General features: G+C 36.3%; 1 protein-coding gene across 1 annotated transcript in view; it reads left to right on the plus strand.

The window, feature by feature from the left end:
• Window positions 1-14,203, plus strand: part of CSMD1 (CUB and Sushi multiple domains 1) — a 1,149,005-nt gene that overhangs the window by 873,472 nt on the left and 261,330 nt on the right. The window contains exons 18-21 of the mRNA XM_065681530.1: window positions 5,323-5,511; window positions 8,390-8,506; window positions 9,937-10,152; window positions 11,500-11,688. Of these exons, the coding sequence (XP_065537602.1) occupies window positions 5,323-5,511; window positions 8,390-8,506; window positions 9,937-10,152; window positions 11,500-11,688 (711 nt within the window). The remainder of the gene's footprint in view (window positions 1-5,322; window positions 5,512-8,389; window positions 8,507-9,936; window positions 10,153-11,499; window positions 11,689-14,203) is intronic.

A 14,203-nucleotide genomic window follows, 5' to 3' on the forward strand; every position in this document is an offset into this window, starting at 1 on the left:
TTTATTAGGCAATATGCTTCTCTTACTGTCCAAAAAATTGCTTTTATCATCTGCCTTATTGATGTTCTGGATAATTCTATCCTGATGGCAACAAATAGCCCTCTGTCTTCCAGCTGAAACATTTTCATTGTTCAAAGCATTTTTGGGATTTATTGAATGACACAGCAACTGCTCCATAGCTAGCATGAATGGGTAACATAGTGGTTATGGCACACAGACATGGTTTGCTTTCTGGTTTTCTTACCTGTTTTCTTTATCCATTTTGTGCAATGAGCATTCTGTAGAAAAGCTCTTAGCAATCTTACCCTAACATTCCCCTTTTCTAATGATTAGAACTATTTGATCTGTCACAGGAAAAGTAGATGTATGAAATATATATAAGTATGTGGTATATGAGCATGTAGTATATAAAACTGTATAGCTGTTGTATGCTTCATGCATTACAGAAACAGACTAATTTCCTTTTCACAGATGTAATGGGACCTAATGATTAAATCAGTTTCTAAAATAGCTTATTATTCTAAGTGTTTACAAAATATGTATTATAATAATCAATGAAGCATCTAAAATACCTAACAGCAATAACAGGTTGATAAATACTTGATGAAATGCCAATATTGACAGAGCGATGTTTTTGAGCATGACTGTCCAGATTTTTCAATTATTCAGTGATGTACTAAGTCTTTTGGGTTTATGTTTGTTAATTTAGTTTGGATTGTGTGTTGTGTTCCTTGGAAGAGAGAATGATTAAATTGTAGGACAGAATTATCTGCTTATCTAAATCCCACTGCTACATGGAGTGAAGTAGAGGGAGCATTTTTGGAAGAAGCTACTGAGCATGCTTTACTTGAGAAATACTGCATTATGCAGGGTGGGAGAGAAGAGACATGGCTTTTACCCAGACTTTCATTTTACATATACTGAGCCAATTGTTATGAATAGTATTAAATCAGTTCTTTCCAAATATGAGTCTAAAATTTATCACTGTGGTGCCAGAATTTCTCATATATGGATTAATAATGTGTGGGGTTTTTTTTTTTCTAGACAGGACTCTCAGTACTGCCCATTATTAAGCTTGTCTTATGTTATCTCCTATTACAAAAAAAACCCAAATCTTTGTCCTTTTAAATCTTTTTCTTTTTAGCTATGTTTATGATTGCTAAAACATACAGGCTGAGTATATTCTCCGGGGAACGAAGCTCTGTTGCCTGAGCTGACTTTTTAGTTTATACAGCACCACTATTTCAGTCAGGAACTTTGAAGCTGATAGGATGGCTACAGCTTTTGGTTTTCTTGAAAAATCAAAAACAGTGTAGTTGGTGTAATCTAGAGTTATCCTTTCAAAAAGAAACTGATGAAATTACCTGTTTTAAGTGTCTCACAATCCCAAAGCAGTTGGTGTGTTGAGGCAGGGGTAAAAGGGTGCCCTAAGAGGAAAGAATTTTAAGAGTGCTGCTGTGGACCTCCATCTACTCTAACATACCTCAAAACATGAAGTGTAGTTTGTCTGAAAAAAATTAATGTATATCAAAGTTAAAATTTTATACACAATTAATATTTATTAAGGGCACATGCACGGTAAATATTACAGACTTAAAAGTGTTCTTTGAGTCTATATTAAACTGTTTAAGTCAGGTGAAGGGAATCTAAAAATACACTGTGTCATCGAACATGGTACATTTACATTAAGAGCATGCAGTCAAGTCCAAGAGAAGCTTATTCATCAAGAATTTAAGTATTTCGGGGATACCTCATGAAAACTGGATCATAAGCTTTCAAATCTGAATCCTAACTGAGATGTAAGAATAGCTGGAGGGTACAGTGAATATTTCTCTGTGCAAGCAAGTGTCCAGGGATGTTAGGGATAACAGGAAGGGATTCTACAGGTACGTAGCAAACAAAAAAACAGACTAGGGACAAAATAGGCCCCCTGAGGAAGCTTTCGGGAGAACTGGCTACACAGGATTTGGAGAAGGCTGAGGTTCTGAATGACTTCTTTGCCTCAGTCTTCACTGGCAAAGGCTCTGACTGCACCACCCAGTACTTAGATGGTAGACCCAGGGACTGTGAGAATGAAGACCTTGGGCCCACTGTAGGAGAGGATCTGGTTCGAGACCATCTTAAAAATCTGAACGCGAACAAGTCCGTGGGACCTGATGAAATCCATCCGCGGGTCCTGAAGGAGCTGGCAAATGAAGTGGCTAAGCCACTGGCCATCATATTTGAAAAATCATGGCAGTCAGGTGAAGTTCCCGACGACTGGAAAAAGGGAAATATAACCCCCATTTTCAAGAAGGGGAAAATGGAAGACCCGGGGAATTACAGACCAGTCAGTCTCACCTCTGTGCCTGGCAAAACCTTGGAGCAGATTCTCCTGGAAGGCATGCTAAGGCACATGAAAAACAAGGTGCTTGGTGACAGCCAGCATGGCTTCACTAAGGGGAAATCCTGCCTGAACAATTTGGTGGCCTTCTATGATGGGGCTACAGAATTGACGGACAGGGGTAGAGCAGTTGATGTCATCTACCTGGACTGGTGCAAAGCGTTTGACACTGTCCCACACAACATCCTTCTCTCTAAATTGGAGAGATATCAATTTGATGGATGGACCACTCAGTGGATAAAGAACTGGCTGGATGGTCGCACACAAAGAGTTGTGGTCAATGGCTCGATGTCCAGCTGGAGACCGATAACGAGTGGTATCACCTCAGGGATCGGTGTTGGGACCGGTCTTGTTTAACACCTTCGTCGCTGACATGGACAGTGGGATTGAGTGCGCCCTCGGCAAGTTTGCCGATGGCACCAAGCTGTATGGTCCGGTTGATATGCTGGAGGGAAGGGATGCCATCCAGAGGGACCTTGACACGCTTGTGAGGTGGGCTGATGCCAACCTTAGGAAGTTCAACCATGACAAGTGCAAGGTCCTACACCTGGGTAGGAGCAATCCCAGGCACAGCTACAGATTGGGCAAAGAAGAGATTCAGAGCAGCCCTGCAGAGAAGGACTTGGGGGTTCTGGTTGATGAGAAAATGAACATGAGCTGGCTTCAGTGTGTGCTCGCAGCCCAGAAAGCCAACCGTATCCTGGGCTGCATCAAAAGGAGCGTGACCAGCAGGTCGAAGGAAGTGATCCTGCCCCTCTACTCTGCTCTTGTGAGACCTCACCTGGAGTATTGTGTGCAGTTCTGGTGTCCTCAACATAAAAAGGACATGGAACTGTTGGAACAAGTCCAGAGGAGGGCCACGAGGATGATCAGGGGACTGGAGCACCTCCCGTATGAAGACAGGCTGAGGAAGTTGGGGCTGTTCAGCCTGGAGAAGAGAAGGCTGCGTGGGGACCTCCTAGCAGCCTTCCAGTACCTGAAGGGGGCCTATAGGGATGCTGGGGAGGGACTCTTTGTCAGGGACTGTAGTGACAGGACAAGGGGTTATGGGTTAAAACTTAAACAGGGGAAGTTTAGATTGGATATAAGGAGGAAATTCTTTCCTGTGAGGGTGGTGAGACACTGGAATGGGTTGCCCAGGGAGGTTGTGAGTGCTCCATTCCTGGCGGTGTTCAAGGCCAGGTTGGATGAAGCCTTGTGTGGGATGGTTTAGTGTGAGGTGTCCCTGCCCATGGCAGGGGGGTTGGAACTAGATGATCTTGAGGTCCTTTCCAACCCTAACTATTCTATGATTCTGTTCTATGATTCTATGATTATTTATGGTATTTTTGTTCATAGTCTTTCTTCCAACCCTCATATCTATAATTCTAAACCCATTATTTTGTGCCCTGATAATTTTTTTTATCTTAGTTTTTAACTTCTCCTACTTTATTCCTATGGACTGACCACAATCCCCATTCCCTGTTCCTGACACACAGCTTGGGGAGGGGTGGGGAGGTAGTAGAGTTGTGAACGGAAGGAAGAAGTTGAGCCTGGAAAGAGGAGGATTGTGGTGAGTTGACCTTGGCTGGATACTAGGTGCCCACCAAAGCTGCTCTGTCACTCCCTCTCCTCAGCAGGACAGAGGAGAGAATACGTAACAGAAGACTTGTGGGTCAAGGTAAGGACAGGGACAGTTCACTCACCAATTACCATCATGGGCAAAACAGACGACTCATGAAAATGTATTTAATTTATTGCCAATTAAAATCAGAGTAGGGTAATGAGAAAATAAAGCCAAATCTTAAAATGCCTTCCCTCCACCTCTCTCTTCTTCCTGGGCTCAACTTCTCTTCCAGTTTTTTCTACCTCCTCCCTCCAAGAGATGCAGGAGGACAGGAATGGGGGTTGTGGTCAGTTCATCACACACTGTCTCTGCTGCTTCTTTGTCCTAAGGGTGAGGACTCCTCACACTCTTCCCCTGCGCCAGCATGGGGTTCCTCCCGTGGCAGACAGTCCTCCGCGAACTTCTCCAGTGTGAATCCTTCCCACAAGCTGTAGTTCTTCACAAACAGACTCAGGATGGAGCAGACTGCTTCAGTATGGGTCCCCCTGCGGGGTCACAAATCCTTTTATCCATAAGATAAAAGAAATTCCTTCCATCCCAATAGAGAGTCTTTATTTGTTTCCCTTGTGTGTAGCCATTATAGTTCATTATATGATTAAATTTCACAAATGTTTGCTATCACTATAAGCATAATGGATAATGCTGTGTTAATGAGCCTCCATTTGATAATTTTGAAGGTTTTGTTTTTCTTGTTCAGTGTATAGCTTCAGGTTTATTGAGCAAACACTATTCAATCTGTGCTATAAGACATAATTACGAAAAACTGTCACTTAAGAGTTACACATTGCATAAGCTATGCTCATTGTCTATTTTTAATATATATGATATTATCTGTAGGAACTAACAAGTCCTTTCTGAGTTCATCAGCTGCAGTTTTTCAACACTGCTTTTTGCTGAATGAGGTAATCGTTACTGTGTCAGAGGAAAGTTGAATCATCCCACAGAATCAGAAACTGAATAGATGAAATAATCATATAAGTTTATATAGTAGCAAAATTTGTATTCATACTTTGGACCTTAATATCTTCCTGTAGTTTCAGATGTCCAGTGCTTTTCTTGGCTTCTTTTTCATTGCTTGATAAATTATACTTTAAAGCTCCAATCTTTTCCTGTTCTTCATTTGGGCTTCTCTATTCTATGAGATTGAAAATGGAAAAACTATTCTCCGACAACAGCTAGAGAAAATGGTATCTCACATCAGTTCTCAAGCAGTGCCAACAGATATGTTTTGGTGACTCTTTCTTCCTTCTGTCTTAGTTTGCTGCCCTTGTTTTTTAATTATTTTTTTTTTAATTTACTTAAAAAGGGGAAATAAATTAAATCTATGTTTCAGGCGTTACTCTGGAATCAGATTCCTGCCTCGACCCAGGGATTCCTGTGAATGGTCATCGCCATGGTAACAACTTTAACATCCGCTCCACAGTAACTTTTAGCTGTGATCCAGGATATACACTCAGTGATGATGAACCACTCATATGTGAAAGAAACCATCAGTGGAATCACGCATTACCCAGCTGTGATGGTAAGTATCAAGTTTTTCAGATGGCAGCTTTAAAGTCCAAGGAAAATAATCTCCTATTTTTGAGAAGTAATTAAGCTTATCATTACTACTACCTCCCTTAATTAGACCAAGATCCACACTTAAAAAAAAATTATTTTTCTATTAATAAAAGCCATACTTTACATCTCTGTATCACCTTTCAGTCAAGTACTGTAATGTACAGTGAAATTTGCAGGTGTATATTCACCAACAGAAAAATCAAAATTCTCAGAGGGTGCCACAGTTCAAGTGTAACATTTTCGAAGCAATGCCAATTAACTTTTATTTTAAACTTGGAACAAAGAATACCAAAATGATTGCTGAAAATTTAGGATACTGAATACTAAATCAGATCATCGTCGGCCTAATAATTTTGTTGACATATTTTTGCTTTGAAATTTTTATTAATTCATTAATTGTTTTGGGGGATATTCTATATGAAACTGTCTAGAACATTCATGAAACACTGCAGCCTTCTGGCCCCATACACAAAACCTGTGAACTACCAAAATATCATTACATAGTTAAAAGCTCTCAATCACTGCAAAGCAAACTCATCTACCATTCAAACTCGCTGACCTTGTAAGCGCTACAACTTGTTCCTCCTTTGCAAGGATAGAAGCAAACAATGGTTTTCAGCTGCATTTTGTGATCAGGTTTTAGACTGTACGTCGGCACAGTTGATGAGCTTTGGAGTGCCAGCAATCTTCCTATAAGCTGTGATTTTAAAATGAGCAAAGCATTTTTAGTATTCTTCCATTGGTTTTATGGGTTCCTTTTGTTTGTTTGCTTTGCTGCAGTGGGTTAAGAACACTATTTTAGGAATCTTAACTTTGATTAGTATCCTACTAAAATTTGTGAATGCGTTTTTTTTTTTTTTTTTAGTTAAATCACTAATATTCAACTATTGTGTATATATATGAGCATTAAACTATGGGAATATCTAGTTACTTTTTCTCATTGAAAGAGAGTCCTTATTCCCCAGGTTCATCACCCACTTTCAGCATAAGTGTGTAACAGAAAATTTAAAGCCTTTCTAGAGGAGGGCCTCCAGGCAGGCAGCATACAAGGATTATACTCAGTTTCTGCTTTTTATTTCACATATTCAACTACATTGAATTTAGTAGTCTAAAAAAGACAAAATATAACTCCTATTCTTTTAGGTAATCATTATGTTAATGTATTTGCCTTTTGACACTCAAGCCATTGTGACCCAAATTTTTCGAATATTGCAGATTTTACTGAGCATTTTGAAATCACCAAAATTGCAACATCAGAAATTATATCAGCAGAATAAATCCTGAAGGGAAAAGCTTGTTGCTTTGTTTCCTGCCAACAAAGAAAAAGAATCGAGTACAGAGACACAATAGCTAAAGTTCTAAATAATATGTCATTCTCAGAACATTATAATGTCAAAGTGAAAATAGTTTTAAAAAGGGTGAGCTAAATAAAACCAGATCAATCGCATATTTTAGATTTTAAACTTAAAACTATGTAAATTATTTGTAAATATTTAATATCTGCTTTAAGGAATGTTGCATTGTCAAACATTTTTCTTCTTTCTGTAACTTTTACAGAAGAAGAGGGATTTTGAATGAATGTATACTACCATACGTTTATGACATTATGAAACAGATATCTGTAATTATGTTACTTATTCTTAAGTAATGTTATCAACCATGTATTTACTATTGATTTAGCCATGCATATTGTCATTCAGGCTTATGTGCAGAAATACATATCTGCTGGGAAAGCCAGAAACATTTATTTTCCTTCTACTTATTTTCAAATATATACAATACATAAGTAAAAAAAAAACAACTTTAAAAACCAACTTAGTCTAATAAGAAGTTTAAAAAAAAAAAAACCCTGTATATATTTATTAAATATATATACATTTTCTTACAAATATCTCATGTTTATTGAATTTTTTATCATGCATATTTGCCATCTAGTTTATGGCAAAGTATATCACCCTGCATGAGAAAGACTAAAACTGTCTTAAAACTTTGTTAAATATTTAGCTTATTAAAATTAAAATAAGAATTAAAAAGCTGAACAGGAGCCGATGAGTAAAAAAGCACAGCCATGCTCTATTTATAAGATTAGTGAGCAGTTCAGCATGAAAATCTTAAACTTTAATTAATTTGTCATGCACATTTAAGCAGCCTAGTTTAGCAAATGCTAGTATGCATAAAATGTTTCCTAGTGTAGTTTGTGTGTATTTCAAAATATTCAGTTCCAAATAAATTACTTACGATGGGACAATCTGAATCTTTAAAAAACAAGAAAATACACTTTCTTTTTTACTTTTATTTTTCCCCTGACTATTGAAGGAGAAGTAAAATAGGGACAAACTTTTCTGTTATTAAAAAAAAAAATACATTTGGTATTGGAAATAATATTGTTTCCTATAATTGAAGTAATATATACTTTTCTAAATACATAGTGCAAGAAAATTAGTTGCAAGATACTTGATTTTTTTAATTTAGTTTACATAAAATCCCCAAATCTTATTTCTTAAATACTACAATACTTGCAGTATTCCAGAACAAAGTTTTCTTTAATTTTGTATTCTGGTAACTGGAGAGACAGTAGATGAAAAATAAATTCCCTTTGAAGGACTAATTTATGAACAAACAAATTGTTGTCAAATATGAGTGTCATGGCTTTGGATGAATTAACTTCTTATTTTCATACTTGACCTTACTTCTAGTTTTAAGGGTAGTTCAAAAAGTGAACTAGATTTATTTAATTTATTTCTTTTTTTTTATATATATATATAAAATCCAGGACTTCAGTATGACTTCTTTTGTTTTTTCTCCTCAACTTTTGCTTGTTTGTTTTTTCTCTTATTAAGCTTTATGTGGTGGATACATTCATGGGAGGAGTGGAACTGTTCTTTCACCAGGTTTTCCTGATTTTTATCCAAACTCTTTAAACTGTACTTGGACTATTGAAGTGTCACATGGCAAGGGTAAGAATGTGATATGAATTACATATGTATATGTAGTATCTGTGTTTACACAAATCACATATATTCAATAGAATGCCTTTTATGAACTGAGTTAAATAAGTGCTTTCTGCCACTCCTGAGGAAGAAATTTAATATTCCAAAATAAATAGGTTCAAATGTGGTATTTCTAGTTTGTGTTTATTTTGTGAAAGAAACATAGTTTTAAAAGTTACCAGTAATGTGGTTTAGTCTTAAAAAAATGGGCAGAAAATCGAAGTAAAATATATGAAAATAGTTACTTGTTAAATAGCATTAAATTTTTCAGTGAAAGCTGTTGAGACCTTGTTGATAGCTCTTCTTCATTACTTAGTATGAATAAGCAGATTTGATCTGTGTAGTAGTAACCTTAGATTCTAAACTTCAATTTTTAACGCCAAAAATTACGTATCTTTCTGTAACATATACAGCTGATTAACACTTGTGTGCACAGTTAAGCTTTCTAGCTTAATTGATAGGGCAATGTGTAAAAGAACTAAGGAAAAAATCCTAGGAAGGATCTGAATCTAAAAATAGTAAAAATATTCCTCAATCTCCTTTTCTTGTCATAGAAAGTCTTTGTGATAGTCTTTATGAGTAATAGTCCAAGAACTGCATTGGAAATTTCTACTATTTAAAAATCTTGCAAATTGGATTTTGTTTTAAACTTTTGTGGCATTTTAAATATAAAATATAAGAGAATAAAATATATAAAAAAATATATAAAATATAAGAGAAGACTTTCTAAGAAAAGTGTTGTTCCCCAGAGTAAATAATTGTATTATTTGAAAACATAACTGTAGTTCAGAATTTCATTCATTACTACACTGGAAGTTGGCCACTAAGAAAACCAGTCCTTTTCATGAATGGTCCCAGAAAATATGAATCTCTACATGTGGAAGAGTGTACAGAAAACTTGGACATGCTTTGTCCTTGTATTATTTTACTTTTAGAGTAAAAAACAGAATTGTTTTGGAGGAAATTGAAAAACAAAGCATGAATGCAAAATTTTAATCACTTATTAAAGTATGCCTCCTAGTTGAATAGTGAGATCATGGCAGAGATTATAAATTAGAGACACATACAGGAACTTGAATAAAATCTATATAATACAAATTCAGATTTTTAGAGTGCTGTGTGTACAAATAACACTGAATCGTATCAGTTCTCATATGGGAACATATGATTTACAGTGAGCTAAACAAACATCCACACTGCACATACTGTTTGAGCCCAAGTGCTTTGTGCAAGGTTGTTTGGGGTTTTTTTCCTGAGTTTTAGGGTTTCATTCCATATGTGATTTTTCTCTAAAAACCTTTCTGTATTATGTAAGATTCACTTTCTGTGATATTATGTATGAAGTAAAAACTTCCCATTAAATGCTTTTCTTTTCCCCCTTTTTAATGTTTTTAAAGGTGTACAGCTGGTTTTTCATACCTTTCACCTTGAGAGCTCTCATGACTATTTGCTTATCACTGAAGATGGCAGCTTCACAGAACCAGTAGCCAGGTTAACTGGCTCAGTCTTACCCCCTACAATTAAAGCTGGCCTGTTTGGAAATTTTACTGCACAACTTCGATTTATATCTGATTTTTCAATTTCTTATGAAGGCTTCAACATTACATTTTCAGGTACGAAATTCCATTCTGCTGAACAGAATGTTAGAAACTCTTAAACTCTAAACAGTTAGAAACTGTTTCCAGGTATTTTTACTTGTATAGAGCAGAAACATTATGAAGCACTAGTAAAAAGTCAGTAGAAATTGTATAGTCTATCATAGAAAAGTAGCTAAGGTTTATACGTGGCTAAATGATTGAGAAGGATGTTGGGGATGTGACTGTTTTAAGGAGTTTTCTCTGTTCTCAGAGAACCATCAATAGTTCTTGGAGGAAAATTAAAGGTGAGAAAAGCACTTTGGACTAACTAAATCAGAATTCAGCAGTTTTGCAAGTTAGGGATGTAAATGTGAATATTAAAAATCCCTGACAGTGTATAAATAACTCAAGATGGTAGAGGGCTAGGTAACTTGTAGACGAATACACAAAATATTCTGAATGGAAGGGGAAAAATTGTAGACATTGATTTTTTTTGAACACAAGCAAAGTTTAATGCCCTACCTACAGCTGACATACACATAGGTAGCCATCATGTGCCACCATTTATATTAAAGAACTATTTTCAGAAAAACTACCAGGTACATTAAACTTATGACCCAAATGAGTGAGTGTGTTACTGTATTTTCATACAATCAGAATGTGTAGTTCAGACATTTTCTAAACTTGATCTAGTCCCTCTGTATGCAACAGCCCCGATTTTTTCCCATTAATTTGTTCTGTCTGTTCCTGAATCATTCCTGATGCATAGTTATAAAAAAGACCCCAAAAAATAATAAAAAATAGGCACTTGAGACATCTTTAAAATACATACATACATATATATGTATTTTCAGTTGAGTGACACCTGCAGGACTTCTAAAAGGTGACAAATGGGAATTGGCTTATTGAGAGTAGTGTAGGTTTACTTAGGAAGCTCAAATGCACTTTCTGAAACTGTCTTTTCATTCACCTGACCCTTTGGGTTTTTTTTTTGTTAGATTTTCTTCATTACATAATTATTTTTGTTTTAACTGTAAGTCTCTCTTCTAAAACTGGGAGTTCAGATGAGCCAAGAATTATATACAAAGGACGTAATTAAAATTATAGTAAACCGCTTACAGTATAACCTGATTACAGCCCTTGACATTAAAAAGAAAAAATGTTGTGTGGGTGGGACATGATAGATACATTATTACAGTATATTTAGCCATAGCAGACATACAGAAACAGTACTGGTTTTTAGTAGAGAACACAACCCAGAAATATGTGTTTTCCAAGTGTTCTGTACTGGCACAAGGCAGCTAATTTAGTAAGCTTTTTAAAATTTATTTTATTTTTATTTTTTGTCCCATTTATTTAGATATGATGTTTTATTGTTTTCAGAATATGATCTGGAGCCATGTGATGATCCTGGTGTTCCTGCCTTCAGTAGGCGAATTGGTTTTCATTTTGGTGTGGGAGATTCCTTGATCTTTTCTTGTTTCCCTGGATATCGCCTGGAAGGTGCTAACAAACTTACCTGCCTGGGAGGTGGTCGGCGTGTATGGAGTGCACCTCTGCCAAGGTGTGTGGGTAGGTGGTCACATGCTTTCATTTCATTCATCAAATCGTTAATAGCACATGGCATGTGTCAGAATACTGGGCAGAGAACAAAGTGCTTGGGTTGAAAGGATTGATCCCCAAGCTGTACAAACTCAGTCAGTGCAAGATAAAAGTAATGCATGTCTCTCTTACTTGGAGAACAAAAATAAGAAAGAGGAATAGTTAGAATTGTGATAGAAAATAGTATCAAAATGTCTTGTGAGATAAAATTTAAATATAATTATTGAAATCTATGTTTGCCATAGTTAAGATATAAATTTCATACTTTCAGGGTAAAGAAACACTGTTTAGAGATTTTAGGTGAAAAGAGCCTATTTTAGAGTCCCCTGGCTTGGTTCCAAGGTGTCTTTTTTTTTTTTTTTTTTCATATTGTGTTCTTATTCCTGTAACTCTAAACTTGTGGCTGTGTTTTGGTTGAGTGGGAGGGGTTTGGGTGTTTTTTTCCTGTTTATAAACTGCATTCCAGCATTGTAAACTAATTTTAAAACTTGCTGTTAAAATCAGGAACTGTATGCTCAAAGTGAGCTAACAGTTCTTTTCTGGGAAAAGCTCTGGGACTAGATTTTATAAAATATGTACAGTTCCTGTACTTGATTTGTGAGATGGTGTTATCACCATCTTCCTGTATTTGATTTGTGAGATGGTGTTATCACCATCATGTCAAGTGAATCTCATCAGCGGCTATTGACATGATGCTTCTGAAATGTCAAATAGTTCCATGCAATTCTAAATGCATTTGCTTAAGAGGGCTCTTGTTTTAAATAAGATTTTATTTCATGAAGGGAGAAACTCGGCTTCAGCTTTTTTCTTGTGTTTCTTTTAAAAGGATAGATCTCTATATCTGAAAAGTCATATCACCTGCATTGTATATGCACATAAGATGCATATAGTGTATATTTTTTATGGATAAAAGTAAACTATTACTAATTTTGCTTTATAAACCTGGGGTTATTTAACTCATGATAACTATTTAACCCATGATGAAAGAAATTACAGATGAGAAAGAAACCAAAGTTATAATTAGCAGAGGCTGTTGCAATAGGACAAGGGATAATAGTCTTAAGACTAAAAGAAGGGAGATTCAGGCTGGACAGGAGGAAGAATTTTTTTACAGTGAGGGTGGAAAAATACTGGAACCTGATTCTATGATTCTATGACTCTATGATATGGAGTTTGCCACTAATTTAGAAATTCTAGATTTAAGTCTGAGGCTTTTCAGCTTGATTTGTCTTAGAAATATCACTGGCTTCTTAACGCTGTTGGTCTATGAATGTTGGCTAACCAAGTATGCACCATCCCATATCACAGGATCAAAGAGCGGCCCAGGTTTAAGTGACCTCAAAAGGTCACTTTTGTGGGAAGGGGAGCCTAGATTAGATTATCTAGCACCCTGTGCAATTGCATCTTAAAAACTACTGTGATGTGTCGATTCTGACATGTCTCTGGGGAGGTTGTTCTAGTGACTGACTGTTCTCACTGTAAAAAATATGCTTTCTATATTGAGAAGAATCTTCTCTTGGTGCAGTTTGTACGTGTTGCCCCTTGTCTTCTCCTCATGGTTCTGTGTGAAGACAGAGCCTCTGTTCTCTTTGTAGTCACCCTTTCATTACTGCAACACTGTAATAAGGATCCCAAGCCTTCTCCAGGGAGAACTAATTCCTTCAGTCCATATTGATTTAAAGTGTGCAAATTTCACTAGAATAATATTCACATACTCACTTTGAACCTAGCATTTTATTTTCCTTAAGTTTTAGGAGCATTCAGCTACTCTGTATCTGTCCATAGGTAGGAATGCAAAATTCACTCCTTATGAGCTCCTGTTGTTGAAGAAAACTTTTAATTGTGCAGTATTCTTAGCACCAAGAATGTTTACTCAGGTCCCATTTCTTGTTGCAATGGCATCTGAAACATTAGGGATGAAGATACCATCTTACCTCGAACAGGAGTTCACACAAAGACTACTTCTTTCTCAAAAGTGTGAAAAGAAACTACTTGCCCTGAAATCAGCTGGCTCTAGAGTGTACATTCAGAAGTTAAAGCTAGTCTCAACTCAGTGGCACAAATTCATAAGTACATTACTGGGTTCAGTAGCCTCTTGATTATTTCTTCGTTATTATCATTTCTACACATCAAACTCATCTACATGATTTATACACATTAACCTTTATATATTTAACAAAGATTTCCTTGGCCCTTCTAGGACACATGATAACATATACTTTCATGATTCTTTTCATCAGATTCAGGGTGAAAGCCTTTCAAATTTAATTGCATTTAATTTGTAAACTGAACATGCACAGAAGCACATACTGATTTGTACCATAGAATTAGTACTCAGTTTCACCTGCAAACCAACCAACAGGGTTTCTGGAGGTATTGCCATTCACCCTTCTCCATCCAAGTAAATAATTTCAAGTCCTTCCTTCAGGGTTCATCTCCAACATATTCTGAAATTTTCCTCATCAGAGAACCACTTGGGCCTTTT

The sequence above is a fragment of the Lathamus discolor genome, chromosome 5, assembly GCF_037157495.1.
Source record: "Lathamus discolor isolate bLatDis1 chromosome 5, bLatDis1.hap1, whole genome shotgun sequence".
Taxonomy (NCBI): domain Eukaryota; kingdom Metazoa; phylum Chordata; class Aves; order Psittaciformes; family Psittacidae; genus Lathamus; species Lathamus discolor.